This window comes from Chionomys nivalis, chromosome 6 (assembly GCF_950005125.1).
Source record: "Chionomys nivalis chromosome 6, mChiNiv1.1, whole genome shotgun sequence".
Classification (NCBI taxonomy): domain Eukaryota; kingdom Metazoa; phylum Chordata; class Mammalia; order Rodentia; family Cricetidae; genus Chionomys; species Chionomys nivalis.
Genome location: NC_080091.1, coordinates 41181450 through 41204986, shown reverse-complemented (window position 1 = coordinate 41204986; position 23537 = coordinate 41181450). Strand labels below are relative to the sequence as shown.

The following is a 23537-nucleotide window of genomic DNA, read 5'->3' as shown; positions in this document are numbered from 1 at the left end:
ACAAATACTTCAGCTAGGAACAGAGCTAAGTGCTACGTTGGTGTCTCACAGGTGCTGTCCCCAAGCTTGTGACATGTGCACACAAATGGACCACGGCAGCGAGGCAGTGGGGCAGTGAGAAGTAGCTGGCAGGCAGATACGCATATAGATACAATGGTGACAGCGTCTGATCTGCGACAAATGATGAAGCCCAGAAAGACTGAGCATATGGAACACAGGTCATCTTTTTATTTTTTTATTTTTCACTTGGGTACTGGTAGCCCTGGGAGGCCACCCAAGAAGCTGTGGGTAGAGAAGGCAAGGAATAAGGGACCAGGTGTGTAGAAGGATGCTACCATTCTCCCAGATATAACCTGGAGTTTGGTCACTGGTGGGCTACCTCCCCACCTCATGACATTGCCTTCAGGTTACACAGTCCTTCAGGAGGGTCCAGTGAGCTAGGTCCTTGATGGGCCCTGCAAGTGATGGAATCAAAGTCCGGGGAACCTGTCTGGACCACAGCCCCACACAGAGGATCGGAGCGGTGCCAGCGCCCATGCGGGGTGTGTGTGTGTGTGTGTGTGTGTGTGTGTGTGTGTGTGTGTGTGTGTGCGTGCCATGGTACCTTTGTTACACAAGCAGCTTCCCTGGGAGAGAATCTACACAGGGGATTGGCACGTGAGGCATAACCGACCTCATTTTGCTGTCTCTGACCAAGGCCTGGCTCACTTCCAGGTGGGGTCAGCTCTGGGTTAGGACCTATCTCCACTTCTGGTGCAGGCTCCGTCTACCAGCAAACCAAGGTTCTTAGGTCCAATCAGCAGGGATTTTGATGATCAGCTCCCCAGAGCCTCCCACAGCAGGGCAAGTCCCTTTCTGGAGGAGGCGGGGCTCCTGGAGGGGTTAGGGGCAAGTTGGTTTTTATCTTTTTTTCCTCCTCCTCCCCAGCATCCCTTCTCCAGTGTCTGGCACTGCCGGTTGTAACCCGACTCCTGCGCCGGCTCCTCGCCCCCCACCCCCAGTCACTTGGCCCAGCAGCGCCACCCGCGCGCCCTGAGTGCCACATCACTGCACCCTCCAGCGCATCTGCGCGCCCACCATGCCTACACTGCTGCTGCTCCTGGCTGCCCTGGCTACACCGGCCGCTGCCGCACACCCCAGCTGCTCGCCTGGACCCCATCCCTCCGGTAAGGTCACAACTGCTCCTCTGGGTAGATTTTAGACAACCTCCCTCAACCCACCTGGGATCTTTTCTCTCCCTGTGGGTTGTGGGGCTACCACCTAGATAGAATGTCCTAAGGGTGCTGCTACCTTGTGACCCTTAGGCGGTAGAGAGAACTTTGCTGGGGCACTGGGCTTTCTCAGCAGCTCAACCAGAGACCCCAGGAAGAGAGCATAGCCTGGAGGGACACAGCACCCGCCAGTGCAGAGCAGGCACCTGGACTGGTGGGATCTGTAAATGGGTCGGAGTGAGCAGGTGCCAGGACTGTGAGGACAAGGCCGTCTGAGTCCCCTGTCCTTCCAGGAATGGGGAGGTGCTGGCTATAGCAGATTCCTGACCCTTCCTTCCAAACTCCTGGCTGCAACGTGTATAACTTGTCTTTGGAAGTGGCCCAGAGAAGGGTGGAGTGTTTCTGCAGGGATAGGACAGGGATAAGGGAGGGATCAGGGATCTTAACTGAGGGTCCCGAGGATGAGTCTGGAGTCCTGAACTCCATTCTGGTACCACTGCCTCTCCAGAAGCTGGGATCCAGTTTCCCTCTGACTTGGGTGGGGGTGCATCTAGTTCACATTCTTGGGGTCTTTAGCAACAGCAACCACCTGAGTCTAGCTGAACCTCCCCGCCGCCTTCAGAGCCCATGGTATCAGATGTAGGATTTTAAGAGCTAGGATTTGCAGTCACCCGAGAACCCGCCTGCTCTGGCCAGGTGGATGTTGGGAACACAATGTCCCTTTTCTTTGCCCTCAGCCTGGGGTTTTCTCCCCACCCCTGGCCTCCTCTGGCTCTCGGTCCATCCTGCAGAATGGACGGTGCAGGCCAATTGGTCAAGTGTGTATGTGGGCAAGTCGGTGTGGACCTGTGTGCAGTCTGTGGCTGTCTAGCACTGCTAAAACTTGCAAAGGAGGATTCTTCTCTGAACTCCTGATGTCTCAGAAAATGCAGAGGCAAAAGCTTGTTTGGAACCTGTGCTACAGGAAGCCTTTCCTGGTCTGCCCCATGCCAGGAGCACTACCCCCCAGACCCCAGACCTAGGTTGCTTTGCAGACACCTGATTCCTCACTCAGGTGAGCTGTGTTCCTAGCTGGGCTGAGCTACACCACAACACATCAGGAGTATTTTAGGGGGAGGGAGTAACTTCTTTGGGTCCAGTCTCCCTCCCTAGGGCACATATGGAAGTTTAGTAGGCTTTCAGATTGTGGATGCTTCTGGATCAGCTGATGGTTTCAGTCCAGGGTTCATATCTAAGGATGGTCACAACCTCACTCTCCACCTCCATCCCATCCCCTTGTCCCAGGGGCCAGGAGCAAACCTGGCATACACTTCTCTGCCTGGTCTTTACCTTGGCAGAGGGCTCTAGTTCTTCGCTGAGCCTAAGTTTGGGATCTTAATGTGACACCTTTACTGGGCTGTGTGACTGGGGGCAGCTGCCCTGATCTACCCCAACCCCGGGGCATTCTGACTTCTCTGTTAGAGGGGTCAGTTGAAGAGAGAAGGTGGGTCTGAGGGCAGCTTCCATCCCTGCCTTGGAGAAATGCTGCCATCTTGTGGTTGATGTAGATCAGCCATGGCGGACTTCGAAGAGGGAAAAAAATGGGTGAGACTGATTTTAAATAATGCGAAGTTTAATCCAATAATCTGGAATATTACTTCAATATCTCTTCATTGACATAAAAGATGAATGGAGCGTGTTCTGGTTTGCTTCCTATTGCTGTGATAAACATTATGACTTGGGGTTTGTTTGGCTCACACCTCCTGAGGAAAGTCAGGACAGGAACTCAGGGCAGCCTGGAACCTGGAGGCAGGAGCGGCTGCAGAGACCACAGAGGAGTGCTGCTTACTGGCTTGCTCCCCGTGGCTTGCTTAGCTTGTGTTTTATACATCCTAGTCCCATGTGCCCAATAGTAAAGGGAGATTGTCCAGGCTCCCACCACATGGGCGGGTGAGCCCAAAGGCAGGCAGGCCAGTGGCTGGACCCTTCTCTGTTCTCTGCTGCACTGGCTCATGTTCCAGGTTCTTAACAGCATGTTTAGTGCGAGGAAGGGAGTATGTCCTGGGGTGCCAGGCGCTTCTTGTGGCTTGGGTACACACCCGGAGCCACACCCTAGGAGTCTGTAAGTCCGCCCCCATCGTTTAAGAGGAGGAAATTGGGCGTGATGCGCTCTCCTGTCATACCAGCATGTGTGAGGAAAGCAGGGGAGTTAAGAGTTCAAGATCATCCACAGCAACATGAAGAGAGTCCAAGGCTACCTGTGTGTCATGAGTCCCTGCCTCAAACCACCAAGAGAAACCCCCAAACTCAAAGATGGTAAAATCCTAGGCAACCCTGTGAGTGCCAGGCAGAGGTATGGTGTCTCAAATGCTGCCTGTCTCATGACAGCCTGGGAACAGGATCAGAATTGAGGCATCCTGACGCAAAGTCGGTACACTGAGCAAGAGGGTTCTAGTCACCACAGTGGGACTGAGCCCCTGGCTGCTTTCTCTGTGGGTGGTAGTCACAGGCGACTCACTCCCGTGGTCACCTGCTGCATGACTCTAGATCTTGTGAGAGACCTAAGGGTGCTGTGCCCTGCCAGGCTCCTGGCTGCCATGTTCCACCAGAACAGGACAATATACAGTCATTTGAAGTACGATTAATAAAAACTCAGAGAAATTGGGGTTCAGCCTTTAGGTCAGAAAAACAAAACAGCCAGCCACTGGCTCTTACCTCTGCCTCAGTCCAAAAAGGCGATCCTGCCTTCAGGAATCTCAGAATGAGACTGAGTCTGAGAGCTGTCTCCTCCCATTTTATAATCCTCTGTAGGTCTGGGATTAAAGGTGTGCCCCTCAGTTTCTATGGCAACTAGTGTGGCTACTGGGGTTAAAGGTGTGTGTTACCACTGCCTGGTCTGTAAGACTGACCAGTGATATTGTTTTACTCTCTGATCTTCAGGCAAGCTTTATTTATTAAGATACAAATGAAATGCACCACAGTCATTTGCCATAGTTGCTATGCTACCAGAGTCCCTCTCCCATGCATGCATGCTTGCTCCTGAGAGACTCCTCTTTTGACCATGGTCATTCTACCACGTTCCTGGCCTTGCCTTTTCCCAGCCCAAGCCATCAAAGTCCTTTCTGGTCCTGTTTCAGGGTCAGTCCAATTTAAACCCAGCACAGTTTCCTCCTTGGCATCTTCTTGTGTACAGGGTGTCCAACAGGACTGTGGATGGACATAACTGCTGGTGTTCGAGGGGTTTTACAACCCTTCCTGGATTTTACTTGGGAGCTCACGGGGTCTGGCTCTTAGGAGGGCATTGAGACCCCACAGTTGCAAGAATAGTTTTGTGTGTTGATTTTTCTTTCCAAAAAGGAGTCCCCAACTCGCACAGCTCTGAGACCCCCGCATTTCCAGTGTCCTTGGGACTGGGATGTCTGTTTGGATGACTCTTGGAATAATGTTCCATCTGAGTGTGGTGGTGGAGGGACATGGGCACAGTCTGAGGCTGATGGCTCAGGACACTGTGGGAGCTGGTGCATGGCTGGCTATGGGGGTGTGACCACAGGGACCTCCAAGTTGGTTCCAGGCTGGGCCAGAGAAATGACAATGCACCCACCTTCTTAGACAAGTTGTACGGTTTGTCAGACTCAGGTTCCTGACCCGAGAGTCAGGTATCCGTGATGCTTTAAGTTCAGACGTCAACAGTGCAGACCAGTGGAATGAAGGCGGCAGAGCATGGAACAGGGCTGGTGCCCAGTGAGTATTTGGCAAAGGCTGTGAGGGAGAGATGTGTGCCTGTGTCTGCTGCTAACTCAGAGTTGTCTCTCTTCCCAGGTAACTGTCAGAGGCTGGCCTCTACACACAGTGGTAGGTACCACCCCACCCATGCTTTGTTTTGTAGGAACTCTATAGTAGTTCCCTGACCTCCATGATGTCAAAGCAGAGATGCTGACATCCGATGTGGGAGCCTAGCAGGCACAGCAGACACAGTGAAATTAGACCAAACAAAAGGATAGCCTGCTCTTCCTGCCCAGCTCTGCCCTGGGGTATGCTAGGAGTCCCTCTAAGGCCAGCCCTGCATTTGTTTCTTGCTATAAGATTCCTTTTCTTTTCTTTGGGGGTGGGGGTGTTATTCAGGGCAGAGCCCAGGGCCTCTTGCATGTTAAACACAGGCTGTTCTGATCCACACCTCAGCACAGAGATGCCACCCTTGACTTCTGGCTCTGCAGGCCCAGGTGGGCTTGTGAACTGGGGCCTGTTCTTTCCCACAACCCCCAGATCCTGGTTTTATCCTTACTGAGACAAAGAGGGACAGAACATCTCACTTAGTGGCTTCAAGGCTATGCATTTAAAACGCTCATGACAGGCTTGAGAACACAGCTGTTTCTCTGGAAGAGGCAAACCTCTCTGATGCCAGCTATGTGCATCCAGTGTATTCTCTGTGGAGAAGATTTGCAAAACCAGGGAGCATTTCCCCCATAGAACAACCAGTGTCATAGCTGAGCTTGGGGGCTCATGCCTGTCACCTCAGCATTCAGGATTACCATGAATTTGGAGTCAACTTGGGCTACATAGAAGTCCTAGGTCAGCCTGAGCTATAGAGCAAGGGCTGTCTCAAAAATACCAACAAACTGGTCCTGGCAATATGATTCAGTGAGCAGAGCTTGCTGCCAAGACTGATCACCTGCATTAAATCCCCGGGGTCCTCCTTGGGGTAGAAGGAAAGAACTGACTTCTTTAAATTGTCCTATGACTTCCACGCTCCAGCTGTGGTGTGAACCACCTATAAATAAATGAATTCAAAAATCCTGAGAACAGAAAATAAGACAAAAATTAGCATATCTAAAATGCTTTGAAAAGAAAGCAGCTGAGCGTGAAAACCGTGTCTTTTGCACACCATGACATGGGAAAGTGGCAAGATCTTGGGTCTGCACCACATAATGTCTCTGATGGGAGTGGAGGAGCAGGGGACAGGTGGCAGAGGGAGAGACTGGAAGTGAGGGTACAACTTTGTGCCCAGCAGCTTCCGGGGCTTCTGGAGAAAGTCAGAAGGTCCTGCTGGCAAATGGTGGCTGCAGGAGGAAGGAGACTTGGAGCCATCTATACTGGCCCGGCGCAAAGTGTCCAGTATCAGAGGAGCCAGCATTCTTTGGCCTGCACTTATAATTTCCTTGTAAGAGGAGGAGCAGAACCAGGCCTGCCAAGTGCATTTCTGAGAGGGCCTAACCTTGTCTCTAGAGGACGGGCCATTCTATGTGTTCTATGTTTTCACGGACATCTCTCCTTTGGGGCTGTCTCGAGACTTGTTTCTTCTTCTACCAATCTACTGGCCTTATCAAGCATCTCTAGGCAGGGGAGGCAGCCTGCTCCCATTCTGCTAGACCTTTGCCACTCTGTCCCATTTGCTGGTAGGTGGCTGGGTGTAGTCAATTCAGAGGCCTCCCTGTGTTCTCCCATAGACCCTGCTTCCTCCACGGTAGTCCTGTCCTTGCCTCTCCCCACAGACCGAGTGCTCCACCATGGCATGTCCTGGCCTTAGGTGGTATCTACTTGGGCATAGGTCATCAGCTGACCTAAGACTCTCCTTCTCCAGCCACCTGCGTGGACCTGCATCTCAGGACCTGCATCGATGCTGCCTACAACCAGACATCGTTTCCCACGCCCCTGGCGCACCGGTCGTGGGAGACGGTGGAGGCCAGCCCTGAGTACATGCTGCTGGGTGTGCTGCACTTTCTCCTGGAGGGCCAGTGTAACCCTGACCTGAGGCTGCTGGGGTGCTCTGTTCTGGCCCCCCGATGTGAGGGAGGCCACACCCGAAGACCCTGCCGGCATGTCTGTGAGGGCCTGCGGGAGACCTGCCAGCCGGCCTTTGATGCCATCGACATGGCCTGGCCCTACTTTCTAGATTGTGCCCGATACTTTGCACCAGAAGAGGAAGGTTGCTATGATCCTCTGGAACAGCTCCGGGGTAAGGCAAGGCTTTGGGGTGCTCCAGGCTGCACATTAGCTCTGGGGGTTATTGTGTGGGCAGGCAGATGTCAGGGGTCCACTAAGACCATGTGATAAATAGATCAATAGAGCCCAGGATGGCACAGACAAGCAAGAAGAACCACATTCTGGTGCTGTCTCTGCTCTCTGTAGAAGGGTACCAGTAGGATCATAGGAGTGGTTATCCCGTTGCTAAGGAACCATTTCTCAAAGGCTCCTGCTTCAATGGACTCACTTATCAAAAAGGAAAGTATCCCAGTCAGGCCTATGAAGAAGCCTCCCCACAGAGAGGCTTCTGCCCAGCAGACAGATGGGGGGGGGGGCATGGGCATGGTAGACAGAGTGCCTAGCTACAGCTTCCTCCAGAAAACTGCATTGCATTGGCCATGCCTCTGACCTGGGTTGGGAAGGGAACTCCTCGGCAGACCTGCTGGCCAAGGCTGGGCCTGAAAGATGACAGGCTCTGTGAGTCCCAGTGCCTCTTCAAGCGGACTCTTTGGGATGGCAGGACGTGTGATGTAGGCCGCAGAGAGAAGGACTTGGCGGGCCTCTAGCAGAGGAATTGGCATGCAGAATGGTAGTGAGTAGCTCATCTCAGGATGTGTGTGGAGGTCCCAGAGGGCTGCTTGGCACAGCGCTTCAGTGAGCACAGCTCTGCCACATTACACAATGGTTAGAAAGAGCACCCACCGGGGACCAGCACCCACCATGCAACCCTGGCCCATGGAGCTTTCTGTGGGACGGACACAAGTACTTCCATACTGTCCAAGGCAGAAGTCACTAGCTGTGATTTAATATTATTTTCCTGTCTGAACTCAACAGCACCGCGTGGCCTGTGTGTTGGCTGGTGAAGGGCAGCAGCTGGACTGTGTGGGCCTGGGCATCCTGTGGCCTTGTTTTGCAAGCCCTTAGTCTTCTGCTGCATTTGGGAGACAGGGCCAGGGAAGAAGACAGCAAAAGGACTTCCATTGGAATCACTCTGGCCAGCCATTGGTAGATGGGCTGGTTTGTCCGTCCTCATCTACTGAGTGCCTACTGTGTACTGAGACAGAGGGGCTTTGGGGAGGATGTGTGAGTGGCTGGCAGGAGGTGCGCCATGCTGAGCTTGGTCTTGGAGCCTGGTATTCCTCTGGGGAGGACTGGCTGGTTCACGTGCAGGTACAGAAGGTGGTAGAAAGCGCTATGCCGGCAGGACTGTGTCCACAGTGGGCTCAGGCTTGGAGGTGGCAAGTGAGGTTGGGGAGCAGAAAGGAAGCCAACCCATTCTGACTGAGCCTGTTGCCTCAAGAGAGCCCAGGCACTGCCTGCTGGAGAGGCATTATTCTGGGCATGTCTACCACCAAATTGCTAGTTTCGTCTGTTCTTTCTTCTCAGTAATCATTTTGAGCAGAAAGAAAACCACAAATGGGACACAACGGGTATGACATTAACTCTTGGTGGCCCTGGGTGGCCTGCAGACAACAGGACAAAGGAGGGCCCCAGAGCCGCTAGTTGCTGGGCTTCTGCTATGGAGAGGGACAGGGAAATGAGGGGGCAAGTGCGGTGTGTGGGGGTCACACTGTGACCTACCACTGTCCCAGTCTCATCCTCTTCCTTGTGGGTTTTCCCTGTTGAAGAAGGGTTTGGGAGCGATGTCAGCAGACTGCAGACTGTGGAAGCCACTCTGGGTCGTGCTGCCTGCATCATGCAAGTATTAACACAGTGCAGGCCATGGCTCCAGTACAGTGGGGTGCAGAGCGGTGTCAGGGTCCCCGTTATGGCAGGGTTAGAGGCAGACGGAAGCCTCTCAGTGATTTCTGTAGGCCGAAGAGTCCTAAATGCACCTTCTCTTGGGAACTACGTTTTACACTGGAAAGCTCCCATCAGACACACACATATCGCTGTCATTACACACTGGGAGTGGAGATATGTTCCATATGCATCTCCTGGGCACCGCCAAGGGCTACCTTGTGGCGGTAACATCCAGGAGGCCTATGTGTCACCTCCACACCCCAATTGAATGGCAGTGTAATGGGGTTGGGGAGGAGGCTGCTGGGAGAAGCGGGTGAGCCATCTGAGCCGCGAGCCCCAATCCCACGTCTTTCCTCAGGAGAGCTGGATGCCGAGGAGGCCCCGCCCTCAGGCCTGCCACCTACCTTCATTCGCTTTGCCCACCACTCCTATGCTCAGATGGCCCGGGTCCTGAAGAGGACGGCGGCCCGCTGTTCCCAGGTGGCCAAGACCTACAGCATTGGGCGCAGCTTTGAAGGCAAGGACCTGCTGGTCATCGAGTTCTCAAGCCGCCCAGGCCAGCACGAGCTGAGTGAGTGACCACGTGAGGCCCGGGTGTGATTCTGTCCCTGGGAACAGAATGCTGCCGACCCACTTAGCTTGGGGTACACAAGCCGGGAGTGGCCATTTGGCGTCTCCATCTGCTTACCCACCCATGATCACCTGGACCTGGTGACGCTTGGGGGCTGTGATTTGTGCATGACCACAGTCCTCAATGACAGTATGAAAAAGGATTTCTTCAAGCTGGGTGTGGTCATGCACACCTTTAATCCCAGCACTTGGGAAGCAGAGGCGGGAGGATCTCTGTGAGTTGGAGGTCAGCCTGGTCTACATCGTGAGCTCTTAGCCAGAACTACATAGAAAGACCCTGTGTGTGTGTGTGTGTGTGTGTGTGTGTGTGTGTAAAGGATTTCTCCAGAAAACTCATGTCATTTGTGAGTTTGGGAGCATGGGAAAGAAGATGAGTTGGTCTCATCCCAGCGGAGACGCTGACCTGAGGAGACTGAGTAATAGCAAGATAACAAGCCACCCACACAGTAGACATACACAGGGAGAGTACAAAGTGTTCCAAGATGGTGAAGGCTACAGGGACTGGAGCAGGTCCTGGAGGGGACGCTGGGTCAGGAGTCAGGTTTAGTGGGCAATGGCCGCCAGAGCTTCCCTTAATGGAGAGCGTGCCGCAGTCACCACCACTGCTGCCCCACAGTCTTCTGAGTCCCTGGTCTTCGCAGGTCTGGGTCCTGGTTATTATCCCTCTGCTCTGTCCATGTGTGAAACATATTGCTAATGGCGTGGACACACGGGTTTTCCATTTCCAAACCACGGTCCAGCAATACTAGGTATGGAGGTCTGTTCTGAGTTGTGGAAAATTCTGGATGGCTCAGGCCCTTTGCAGCTTCCTTGCTGTGGTATAAATTAGGAAATCAAACTTTAGTGGCTCTGAGCTAGAGAAGATACACCAAGCTGACTGCAACTGGGGCTCTAGAATGTTCTAACAAAGATATGGCTTGGGCCTCCATCTCCGGTGTGAATAGGCTGTGGTGATCCTACACGTGCCTATAGACAGCACGGAGAGCATCTTTAAGCCCAGGTCCTCCCTTGGCTCCATCGCCCACCCCAGCTGTCCTGTAGCCATCCTTGCCTCCAGTTCCAGAATCTGTGGGCTTAGGATTCGGCTGAGTTGTCCACCTCTACCCAGCATTCACCTTGTTGGACTGGACAGTGGGGACATCATAAGCTCAAAGACCTTATCTCCCATAGGGGCCAGAAGTCATTAAGTCACTTCTGGTCTCCAAGAGTAAACCTAATCCCCACCCCTACAGACATGGAAAGTTCCTTGTCATTTATACCCGGTGAAGGGCATGGACTTCCACACCTATAGCTGAACGATGCTGAGCCAGACAGGTGGGATGGGAGATTCTGTTTTCCACATGAGCAATGTTAGATTCAACTAGTAGGGGTGACTTTCCTACAGCCACACCGAGGAAGACTGCCAGGTCTAGTCTACTGTTTCCATGACACAGCCATCATCCACCCTTTCACTCACTCACCCATCCATCCATCCATCCATCCATCCATCCATCCATCCATCCATCCATTCATCCACCCACATCTACCCTTTCCTCTATCCATCATTCATTATTTCACTCATTCATCTATTCATCCATCCATTTACTCATTCATTTTTTCATCCATCCATCAACCCATCTACCTATCCATCTATCCAATCATCCATTAATTTATCTGTTTATTCATTTGTTCTTCCATCTGTCTATTTAACCACCAACCCGACCATCCATCCATCATCAATCTACTCATCCATCCATACGTCCAGCTATCCTCTCATCCATCTGTCCAGCCACTCCTCTGCTCATCCATGCATCTATGCATCCTCCCCTCCCAGGGCCAGCTATTTTACCCAGTAAGCCCTGAAGTGTTTGACTTGTTGCACAAATATGGGCAAAGGATGTCAATAGAAGTTACACAAATCAATGGCACCATTTATGATTATAGCATCCTTCACTTATGCTAATAATCATGGCTAAACATAAGAAATGAGCTCAAGAAGTAAGTGCCTAGATAACTCATTATTCTCAGAGACTCTTGGTGGGAATCAGTCCTGGTACACCTGGCGGCACTTGCTGAACCAAGCCTGTGAGACAACATCCCACGTCACAGTTTCTCCCTGCAGTGGAGCCTGAGGTGAAGCTCATTGGCAACATCCATGGCAACGAGGTGGCGGGACGGGAGATGCTCATCTACCTGGCCCAGTATCTGTGCTCTGAGTACCTGCTGGGCAACCCCCGCATCCAGCGCCTGCTGAACACCACCCGCATCCACCTGCTGCCATCCATGAACCCTGATGGCTACGAGGTGGCGGCTGCAGAGGTGGGAGCTCCTGCTGCCTGGAGACAGGCCGCTTCCTCGGACACTCTTAACCTCTGACTTTATTCGTTGTTGTTGAGGGTCTTTCTGCAGCCACTTCTCCGGGTGACCAGGGCTGAGCAAGCAGCAGAACTGCAACGTTCTGCTTGATGGGTGGGCAGGATGGGTACCAACAGAGCAGAGCTTGGTGTGTTGTTCTAGGACAGGGCTGAGGATGTAGCTCAGTGGTAGAGTTCTTGTCAATCATGAAAAATCAGGGAAAATGTTGCAACAGGAAAGTGTGCTGGTGGGGGTTAGGGCAGTTTACAAGGAGGGACAGAAGGACATGGATGAGAGCCGAGGGAGGCAAGGGGCCAGTGGCATGGGCTGCTACGGTGGGGCGGGGCGGGTACCCAGGCATGGGAGAACAGTGGGGAGCCGTGATGCTGAGGGGTGGGGGAGGTGGGAGGGAGGGCTCCTCAATGAAGCCACAGTCCTGTTGGACCCTCAGCCCAGTTGGGCTGGAAGATGTGGGGAGGGAGTTGTTGATCCTTGGCTGGGCCCGTGTGTTCAGGGTGCTGGCTACAATGGTTGGACCAGTGGGAGGCAGAACGCACAGAACCTGGATCTAAACCGCAACTTCCCTGACCTGACCTCGGAGTACTACCGACTGGCCTCCGCTCGTGGTGTGCGCACAGACCACATCCCCATCTCACAGTACTACTGGTGGGGTAAGGTAGGAGCCGTGTGGCTAGAGCCCACTCTCTGAGCTAGGGACTCCAGGGGTCCCTCTCAAGGGCCTGCGAGTTAGACTTATGCCTCACTGGACCAGGGAACCATGTATTGGAATCCTCTTGTCTCCAGCAGGGCGACACAGGTCTGCATCCTGCTGAAGCACTCATGACCCAGACACTTTCCCAGAGTCCCCGAGTTTCCCCTTAAGTATGAGCCAAGCTTGACAGGAGCTCTCTCCTCTATAGCTAGTATAATCTGGTTAACGTAAGAACAACTTCTGAAGCCAGGGGGTCTAATGCAGGAACAGAGCATTCAGGAGCTGGGGTGCGGTGGGATGCTCCTCAGATGCCTGGGAAATTGACCTGACCAGGAGGGACAAAGTGACTTCCAGCCTGAATGACCAGCAGGAACTCCATGGTGACCGGAGAGAACTGTAGCAGCTGGCAGGAGTTCTGTTGGGTCTGGTGTGGGTAGGAAAGAAATGGACGTGGTCAGTGGAGCAGGCAGAATCCTGAAAGCAGCGCTTCCTTCCCCGCAGGTGGCCCCTGAGACCAAGGCCATCATGAAGTGGATAGAGACCATTCCCTTCGTGCTCTCAGCCAGCCTGCATGGGGGTGACTTGGTGGTGTCCTACCCCTTCGACTTCTCCAAGCACCCCCATGAGGAGAAGATGTTTTCTCCCACGCCCGATGAGAAGGTGAGAGATGAAAGGGTGATGAGCCTGAGCAGGTGTTCTCGGCAAGCACAGTCACTCTGTTCTAACTCATGGAGACATAGGTGTTGTTGAACCCCCAGAAGCCTCTTTGCTTGCTGTCCTGCTCCAGGAAGTACCCAATCAAGCAGAGAAACGCTCTTTCTCAATGTCACCAACCTCAGGGAGAAGCTGTGGTGTCTCCCTGTGTTGATGTGACTCATGTTATTCCAGACCACACCAGTAGGGGGCAGTACTGCCCCATATATGGTGCCCAGTGGGCTCTAAACTGAGGCCAAGGATTAGGGGTGGGGCTCTAGGCCTTCTGCTGTTCACAGGGGTCCTTAGGTAAAGACTCTGATTTCCCAGGTTTGTTTTCCTCACCGTGGGTGAGATTTCGTGACACTGGGACCCTTCCAGGCACTCACAACCTTAAACCCACCTTGCTGTGCTACCCAGCCCTGAGTTTGCAAGGAGACAGATAACTGATCTCTGCCTTGTGAGGATGAGAAAGCAGCATGAGTGTGTGTGTGGGGGGGTTCAGCTGTTATTGGTGTTCCCCAGGCCTGGGGCCAGCTCTCCACCCACTCCTGTATCACTGGAGGCTGCAGGCTCCTACCCCAGGGGAGCCTGTGCAGGTCTGAGCTTGGTCTCTAGTCTGACCTCCTGGAGAATCAGATGGGTGCAGGGAGCCTGGCCTACCCTCCAGTTTTCCGTGCAAACATAGAGGAAGGGACCTGGAGGTAGATACCATCTAGGACGGATGAGGGCCAGGCACCAAGCTCCCCGATCTCTGAGCCATCTGGCCAGGGGAAGTGACTGCCCTTACCCCCTGTTAAACACCTATTAAAGGGGTCTTACCTAGTCCTTTCCCTGTTCCTGGGCCACAATGGCGGAGGGGACTGCTCCCTCCTACTCTGATTCAGGTCCTCTGCCCATGGAGGAAAACAAACAAAACAAACAGAACAACAACAACAACAACAAACACAAAACAACAACAACAACCAAACAAGGACAGGAGAGCCCAGCCTCTATGAAGGGTCCCAAAGGCTGGGGCACAGTAGACTTGTGTGATCACGGGTGTGTTCATGTTTGTGTTTGCATGCCCTTGGAGCATGTGTATGTGCTTGTGTTCACATGTGTGTCAGGGGAGGAACCTCAACCTGGCCTAGACTTAGAGAGGGCTTCCCTGAGGTTGGGCCTTCTCCTAGTGGAGCACAGGGGCAAGGGTGAGGTGGAGATGTCCAGGTATGGACGGATGCTTCAGGCATGGTTGTCAGGGGCCTCTGTGCAACCAGACCAGGCTCAGTGCACTCTGTACTTGCAGGCTGCAAGGGCTGTGCCAGCAACGCCTGTACCCTCTGGATCCTTGGCCCTGCTTCTAACCATCCGCTCATTCATTCATTCGTTCATTCATTCATTTATTCATTCGTTCTTCATCTACACTCACTCACACATTCATTTGCACACTCCTTCAGTGTGGGGTCTCAGATCTTGTGCCTTCGTAGAGCAAGTGTATCTCCAAGTGTGCTCCTGAGCAGAAGGAGCCCCTCCCTGTCAGGCCAGCCTCCCAGCTTCAGCGTCTGGGGATGTCCATCTGGGGGAGGTTCACCTCAATGGGTCCCACTAGAGTCAGAAGAAATGAGCCTACTCCCCAGCCATCAATCCTCAATCAATAACTATGCAGCCTGCAGCCGGCAGCAGGCTCTGTGGAAACCACAGTCTCAGGAGAGGTGGGGGAGTGTGAGGAAAGGAGCTCGCTGGGCGTCCCTAGGTACACCTTTGCCAGTGTCTGTCCTGCCAGGGATAGCTAGCCCTGGGAGCCATGATCATGCGCTCAGACCTACTTGCCACATCCCTAGTTGGCACAGCTGCAGCTCACCATGGCACTTGCTTAGGCAGCTGTTGAGAGGGCTGGTGCCCGGTGACCTGCGTTCCTGGGTCTCTGTAGCTGCCCCGCCTAGCATGAGGTTGCCTTCTTTCTTTCTTTTTGGTTTTTCGAGACACAGTTTCTCTCTGTAGCCCTGGTTGCCCCGAATTGCTATGTAGATCAGGCTGGCCTGAGACTCAGAGATCTGCCTGCCTCTGCCTCGTGATTGCTGGGATTAAAGGCGTGTGCCACCACACCCGGCTCTAGCTGCCTTCTTTCACGTGTGCAGTCCTCAGGTCTGTGCCCCACCTGCTCACATGGCCTGCAGACAGGCCACTCCCCTGCACCACATCCTTGCTCTCAGCCCATCCTGAGGCTCATGTGACCAGGATTTGGGGGATGATGGCTACAGCTTCTTCCCGGGCCTCCACCCACATGGCAGTGGAGGAGAGGAACACAGGATGGTGGCCGCAGGATGGGGTCAGACAGTCCAGGTCCTGGGGCTAACCCAGGAGCCGTGCCCATGTTTAGGTAGATGGTGAAGGGCTACAGAGCCATCGCCTTCCTTCTCCATCTCCACCTCCAGATGTTCAAGCTGCTAGCCAGAGCCTATGCTGATGTCCACCCCATGATGATGGACAGGTCGGAGAACAGGTGTGGGGGCAACTTCCTGAAGCAGGGGAGCATCATCAACGGGGCGGACTGGTACAGTTTCACTGGAGGTGCGGCCTGCACAGGCGGGTGGGTGGGGCCTCCCTCAGCAGGGCCCTGGCACTCAGGCAGGGTCTGGCTTGAGTTTTGGTCACCATAGTTCAGGAGAAGCGGGACTGGGATGATCTGGTCCTGTGACTGGCGGCCACCATGAAGTTTATTTAATAATCACCCATGTGGTGATTCCGTTCATGACCAAGCCCTTGCTGCTTGTAAGGGTCAGAGAGGGCTGGTAGGTGCAGTGGCGAGTCCCCAGAAAAGCTGATATTCCAGGGACAATGGAGAGGGGTTTTGGTTCTGTGTAATAGGTCCTAACGGATGAGGTTATCTTCTACATAAGGTCACGGGGCACTTGTACTCTAAGGGTTCTGGGTTTTTCCAAGCACAGCATCCATGGAGTCCCTGAGTCCTCACTGGCTGCTGTGTCCCGGGGGAAGGCACAAATGCTGTGCGCATCCCAGAGCACCCATTGAAGGGCCCACATGCACGGGAACAGTCACCCTTCACCCTATTCCCTCTGTACCCACCACACTTCCCACCTGGACCGTTCTGCAGATGAGGGCAAGAGACTGACTCGAGGCCTTAGTTAGCAAGGTTGGTACTCACCTCGCCCCTCTCTGACCAGTCCTGCTCAGGTGGCGGAAAGCTGCCCTTCTGTGTTCCAAAGCTATGACATCTTTCGGGGTGTGGCAACTTCTCTTTCTGCAAGGCTTCAGGTACATTGGTTCCTCAGGTACAGGGTCCTACTGTTGCCTTCAGATGTCCTTTGATGACTGAACTGGAGAGGCCAGCCGGCTCCCTTCCTGCAGCTGGCAGGGCCATGGTCTCTGATCTTGACACCCAGCTGCCCCTCCCACAGGTATGTCTGACTTCAATTACCTACACACCAACTGCTTTGAGATCACAGTGGAGCTGGGCTGTGTGAAGTTCCCACCAGAGGAGGCGCTTTACGGCCTGTGGCAACACAACAAGGAGCCCCTGTTGAACTTCCTGGAGATGGTGAGCCCTGCCCACTGGGAGCTGCCCATGGTGGGATAGGGTCCAGCTCCATCCTTAGATCCCTCGTCCCCGGGCTCTGTCTGGAGCTCTATGGAAGTGTCTGTTCATGACTTCTCTGACCATCCAATCAGGACAGGGGGCTTCCCAACCACTTCTCGGACTCACTGGGGAGGGGGGGTGCCAGGTAGATGCCCTTTGGGTAAGGATCTCATACCTGACAAAGCATGACTGCCAAAGGGAGAGCAGGGGCTAGCAGCCTGCGGGCAGGGTGGCTGCCCAGCCTCCAAGCCCTGGAGGTTTACCAGGAAGCAGCCGGTGAGGAGAGAAACCAGGCAGGAAGAGGGTGCACTCTGAGCAGAGGGGGTACAGTAGGGGACTCAGTGAGGTGATTGAGATCTTCAGGGTCCTTCCCTGTGACTGAGGTGTGGCTGTAGGAGGGAAGGGAGGGTCTCAGAGATGATGACTTTGAGATACATCCTGTTCACATATCAGGTCCGAGGGTGGAGGGTAGACCGCCCGAGACTAACTGCCTATTTGCATTGAGGCCATGTGGGCACAGGTGGGCAGGCAGTGACAGGCATGGCTGGAGAGATACCCTCAGGAAGCCCCATTGGGTCCTTCAGCTAGAGTCTGCTGAGTCAGGGAAATGGGTTCCTGAGCCCAGTGATTCACCCAGCACAGCTAACATGAGGGCTGCAAAATTATGACGAGGCTTGGCGGGCTACAGGGAGATAGCACCTCCTGAGGAAATCGAGCATGGTCGGGTGCAAGGTGGCTGTGGCAAGCGCACAGTGCTTCATGGTTGGTCCCACCCCTACATTGGTCCCAACCCTAGGCAGCCCTACCCTAGGCAGCCCTACTCTTAGGTGATGGGTCTTGAAAGACGGGCCGCTGTGGCCACAGGGGAACATGACTATGACATAGGGGGAGATAGAGAAAAAGGAATGACTCTGCACTGTGTCCTGGCAGCTGTCTGGAGTTTAGGTCTAGACTTTGTGTCCCCAAGGCTCTGTCCTGGAGCCCTGTCCTTTCTAGAAAGACCAAGAACCATTCTCTAGGTAAGAGCAGGCTGAGCCTTGATAGAGCAGCAGAAATGGGGCAAACACAACCCCAGATAGAACAGAATGTGGCCGTGTGACCGGGTGTCTGTTCTGTGGTAGCTGGCATGTCTGTCTGTCAGGCATGTCTCATTCATAGGCAGGACTTGGGGCAGAGGTTCGTGTTCAGGCTATTCTGTGGCTGTCTGGGGGAAAATGAGTTAGTAGGAGCCTTTGGTGGGGCTGGGATCGCTCCATGGATATTGTACATGAAGTATCAGCGTATGAAGATTTAATGGCAAGCGGAGTGGTGACCAGTCGGGCAGCACTTGGCCTCTGAGACGGATGACCCCCAGGAAAGCAGGCACGGGTCCTGATAAGAATCAGGTCTGTCATGGCCAATTGAGGTCACTTTCACAGTGATCCTGAGCAGACCAGGGGTGGGGGTCGGAGAGACAGGACCAGTTCTTCCTTCACACAGCTCCAGGCCCTGGGTGGCAGGAGAGGACCCCAGCTGAAGTGCAGATTGGCGACTAGAAAACTCTAGGGAGGGGCTTCCATGGATAGGTTTTGTTCCCTTGAGGGGCAGAGGAGAAAGGCCTAACTCTCAGGCCCAGCAGGGAAAGAGGAGCTGAGGCAAAGGGATTAGCAGGAACTACACCCTGGAGGCTGAAGAATGGCAGTGTCTGAAGGTGGGGAGAGGGGCCGATTGGGGCTGATGACCCGGACATTCTAAGAGGATGAAGGTGAAGGGCAGAGATGTAGGCGCGCATATGTGGGAGCTGGAGGTGAGCAGTGACCACTGACTCAAGGGACAGCGTTAGCCAGGTCATCAGAGCCGGTGCCACATGCGGGATTCAGCACCCACTGCTCTGTAGTTGAGGAGGAGCAAGGGAGGAGCTGGGTGCCGAGTGCGTCTGCACCATCAGTTTTCCCAACACCTCCCACAGGGGAAGCTTGGGATTTGAAACCCCTCCTCCTGTCCCACAGGAGAGTGTCTCTGGGTTCAGATCCGCAGAACAGCAACCCATGCTCAGGAGCACCCAGGTCACCCATCCGGGTCACCCATCCAGGTCACTTGTTCCTATCAGGAGAAGCTGAGTTCTTATCCTGAGCTTGCCCCACATTCTATGTGCCCTCCTTTCCCAGGGCACGTTAAACACCGGATTCTTGGTAACATGTAGGAAGGAAGTGATCTGATGGTTATGTCTCCCCTTATGCCAATGAGGGTCAAGAGTAAGGGGTGGCAGCTGCCAAGGACTTCTGGCTCTGAGCAGATTAACTCCAGGGATTATTAAGCTCCTGTCTTTGCTGGTTTCAGAGGCACTGTGAGCCCTAGGTGTTGCTGGCAGCTTTGGCTCCGCTTAGACCCATTCTGTAGCTGAGGGAGCTGGGTGTGAAGAATCTAATGATTCACTGGGGTCAGGAGGCCCTGAGGTAGGAGTCATTGTGTGCAGAAGACACAGAGTGTGGCTGGGAAGCCATGGGGCTAATTCACAGTAGGTCTGAGTGGATCTAGGCCTGTGGCTGTCCTCCATGGGACTTGGGTTTTACTCTGAAGATATGGGCAGGGTGTCTGGGGCATAGACCGATACATGCAAGAATCCATAGTGGGTTGGAGTCTGAGGCCCCTGACTGTGTCTTTGTCAGGCTTCCTTATAGAACCTCTGCTCAGAGGGAACCAGGAATGCCTGATGAAGCTAGGAAGGTACTGGAGCTCAGAAGCACCTAGGAGTAGACAGCAAAGATCATCTTCAGTGTCTGAGGTCAAGAAGGAAAGTGAGCAGGACTCTGGGGCAGAGCTGCAGTGTCAGCCAAAAAACCCAGAATGGGCCTGGCAGCAATGGGGCATGTCTTTAATCCCAGCACTCGGGAGGCAGAGGCAGGCAGATCTCTGTGAGTTCGAGGCCAGCCTGGTCTATAGAGCACGTTCCAACACAGGTTCCAAAGCTACAAAGAAACCTGTCTTGAAAAAAACAAAACAACCCCCCCCAAAAGGAAATAAGGCCCAGAGAGTGACTTAATTACACCCGCAGAACCCCAACCCAGAGGAACCTGGTGGGGTACCAGTGAAAGAGACCATTGTAGGCAGGTGTCACCTCTGTATCTTCTCTCTGGTACCTCCAGGTGCACCGGGGCATCAAGGGTGTGGTGACTGACAAATATGGAAAGCCAGTCAAAAACGCACGGATTCTAGTGAAAGGTATCCGCCACGATGTCACCACAGGTGAGCCGCAGACAGCATCCATCTGTGGGTGAGGCCGGTGTAGGGGTCCCATTTCACAGGTGCTCCGTCTGTTCCCAGTGGGCTTGGTTCGGGAGAGGGGCAGCAGGGAGAGACCCTGCCTGCCCTGTGCTGTGTCTCCTGCTGGGTTTGCCTGAGAAGAGGCAGTTCTGCTATGACTGCTGCGTTCCCAGAAAAATAGTTCCTTCTCAGAGGTGGCAGCCTGGAGCCACCTCCCTCCAGGATCCTCTTATGCAGGCCCCAAAGGTCACACTGGTCACTGTGTGTAGGGTACTTAGTTATTTAGCTTGTTGCTGTGACAGAATGCCTGGCAGGAAGCAACCTAAGGAAGGGAGGGTTCATTTTGTCTCCTAGCCCATCCTGGTAGAGAAGTCACGGCAGTGGGCTCTACCTCCTGAAGGTTCCACAACTTTCCAAAATGCCACCATTAATCCGGCACCAGTTTGTTCAAACACATGAGCAATGGGGGACACTCCATATGGAACCCACAACACTCTGCAAAGTTGGTTTTGACTCACGTGGGCTCTGGCTGTCCTCAGGCCTTTCCCAGCTGGTAACTCAGGAAGAATGTCCATTGCTCTCGCAGAGGACCCAGGTTCAGTTTCCAGCACATGGTGGTTCATAGCCACCTGCCATCTCCAGTTCCAGAGGATTCAATGTCCTCTTCTGACCTCTGTGGGCACTGTGCCTGCCTGTGGTCCAAATACATGCATGCAGGCAAAAGACTGATCCACGTAAAATAAGATAATCTCAAAAATCATTAAAAAGATAGATACCTGTAACATGGGATCTGGTGGCATCATTGTACAAGGATGACTTGCTGATTAAGTTATGGGGACAAGGTGAAGCCTGCCGGGACAAGGTAGCACCTGAGTAGGGCTTTGAGGGATGAATAGGGACCTGAAAGAAGAGGACATTCCCGGTGAGGCAAATGCCGTTCCACCCGAGGGCTAAGGCCCTCTTACCCCCATCTATCACACTCTGCCCAAGCCTGGGGCTGAAGCCCTCTGAGGATTGTGTCTGTTCTCTTTAAAGCCCCTGATGGCGACTATTGGAGACTCCTTCCTCCTGGTTCCCATATCGTCATTGCTCAGGCTCCCGGCTACTCCAAGGTTATGAAGAGAGTCACCATTCCCTTGCGCATGAAGAGGGCCGGCCGCGTGGATTTCATCCTCCAGCCTCTGAGGACAGGACCTAAGAACGTCCTTCCTGGACCTTCAAGAGCTTTACCCTGGTCCCAAGAGCCCCAGGGAGAGGCTACTCAGCTGGACTTCGAGCCCCCCAGGGCACGTAGGCAGCCAGCTAGTGGGAGCAAGCCATGGTGGTGGTCTTATTTCACATCACTGAGCCCGACCAAGCCACGCTGGCTGCTCAAGTACTAGCACCCCTTCAGTACTAGCCCGGATATCCACCTCCGCGGCCTGGGCTTCTGGTTCTGGAGTCCCCCAGTCACAGACATCACACACGGCCTCTGCAGCTTATTAAAGCATGTTCACCCACTGTGATGAAAGACTCGTGCAGAGAGGGGAGGAATGGGGTCTTTGCTACTGAGGGCAGCTCAGACTGGTCCTGGCGAGAAGCCCGTAGGTGGTGCTCTCCCTGTCCCTAAGGCTTTGTGGGCTGAGCTCCAGATCCTGCTGCTGCAGGTTGAGTGGCCAGGAGTCACTGGATGAAAGTGAGGTTACACAGAGGTGACTCCAAGACAGGCTCAAGGCCACAAAGATGAAGAGCTGGTTGGCACTGGAAGCCCCGCAGCTTGGCTGAAATCTGTCTTTGGGGCTCACAGGCTCCGTGGGGGTTCTGATTCTGGGGCCCAGTCTTCCTTGGCCCTTCCTTCAGGGACCTTCCATAGCCGCATGCTTCTCACGGGTGCTCTCTCGACCATCTCTCTCTCATACTGTAAGAGGTTTTTCCAGTCCCAGGGGTCACCAGATGGACAGTTCTGTTGCTTTCCAGGAGAGCGTTAGCGAAGAAGTGCTACCCAGCTCGCACTGCGTAGCAAAGTCAAACTGGAGTCTTCACACAACAGAAGTTTATCATAGCCTAGTCCTGGAAGAGCTGCTCTCTCTCTGCTTGGTTTGTGAGTATCTGTCGTCATGACAACACACTAGTTTGTTCCCAGCCTAGGCCCTGACACAAGTTTTCTTCCTTTTCTTTTTCTTTTCTTTTTTTTTGTTTTTTTTTGTTTTTGTTTTTTTGAGACAGGGTTTCTCTGTGCAGTCCTGTCTGTCCTGGATCTCACTCTGTAGACCAAGCTGACCCCTAACTTACAGAGATCTGCCTGCCTCAACCTCCCAAGTACTGGGCTTAAAGGCACACACCACCACTTCCTGGTTTTTGTTTTGTTTTTATTTGTTTCAAGTTCTCAAGGCCACGGTCTATGTGCTTTCTTCATTGGCTTCTGATATGTGGTGGTTCCTAGAGCCATTAAACTGTCACACCAGCACCACAGTTCACAGCTGCCGAGCCTCCAAGGATGATCGGGAGTCTTGTTCAGTTTGGAGTTTTTGTGCCCTTCATCTCTCCAGGTGTCTGTCAACAGGTCAGCATTTTTTTGGCCTCACTGTGTACAGGACACCATGCTGAAGTCACTGCATGTCCTGGAGCAGGAACCCCAAAGGAAGATCATGTGGGTGCAGTAGAAGGAGCAGGTCCAGACTGCCAGGGTCTTGTATGTGCTGGTGGCAGCCTGGTCCTGGCAGGGTATGTGTAAAAGAAGCCATGCAGTTCTCTTGTTCTGCTCACACTGCCTGGAGGAGCAGAGCTCAATGTAGTTGGAGTGTGGAGCTGAGATGACCGACAACAGCAGTCATGCCTGAGTTCAAGTGTTGGGCCCTGAGGAGAGCCTGAAGGTGGTCAGTGAGCCTCAGCTGCTGTGCAGGGTGGGCAGTAGCCCAGTTGGAGGTGATGAGGCTGTGACAGCTGGACCAACTTCCTTTCTTTATAAATATTCATATCACTCTACCATGCCTTTCCACAGCCCCTTGTTCTGCTGATGGAACCCTGGCCATCCTTAGTGACTTCTTGTCATCTTCTGGTACCTGGTACCATGAGTACCACATATGTATCTGCTCCTTGCTTCTGAGCCTCTGCCCACCCTGGACCTTGTTGCCAGGCAGGTTATAGGGAAGCACCTAGGGCCACTGGAGCATATAGGCTGCAGATCCAAAGGACACAAAGTTCCTGAAGGGACACCAAAGAGTGACACATGGGTGTGTCCAGGTTGCACTCCACCAGGTGAAGAAGCAAAAGGCTTCCTCTGAGCTACAAAATGCCTGAGGCGGTCTGATAAAACCTGGGACCTCAAACACACAAGAGGAAGGGATTCAGGGTGAGTCAGACCTTGTGGGAAAGGGCTCCAAGGAAGGAAGACTAAACTTGGGGGGCTAGCCTGAAAGTCCCCACTCGGCGTCAAGGATGCTGAGATGGGTCACTGGGGAGCAAGCCGTTA

At 53.6% G+C, this 23537-nt stretch overlaps 1 protein-coding gene across 1 annotated transcript; it reads left to right on the top strand.

The window, feature by feature from the left end:
* Nucleotides 1-952: 952 nt before the first annotated feature.
* On the top strand, nucleotides 953-21537 carry Cpz (carboxypeptidase Z). Its single transcript, XM_057772310.1, has 11 exons — nucleotides 953-1166; nucleotides 5010-5042; nucleotides 6769-7143; nucleotides 9253-9465; nucleotides 11626-11822; nucleotides 12373-12534; nucleotides 13072-13230; nucleotides 15681-15816; nucleotides 16665-16804; nucleotides 19969-20068; nucleotides 21122-21537. The coding sequence occupies exons 1-11, from the start codon at nucleotides 1079-1081 to the stop codon at nucleotides 21466-21468; spliced, it is 1950 nt and encodes a 649-aa protein (XP_057628293.1). The 5' UTR covers nucleotides 953-1078; the 3' UTR covers nucleotides 21469-21537.
* Nucleotides 21538-23537: the final 2000 nt, after the last annotated feature.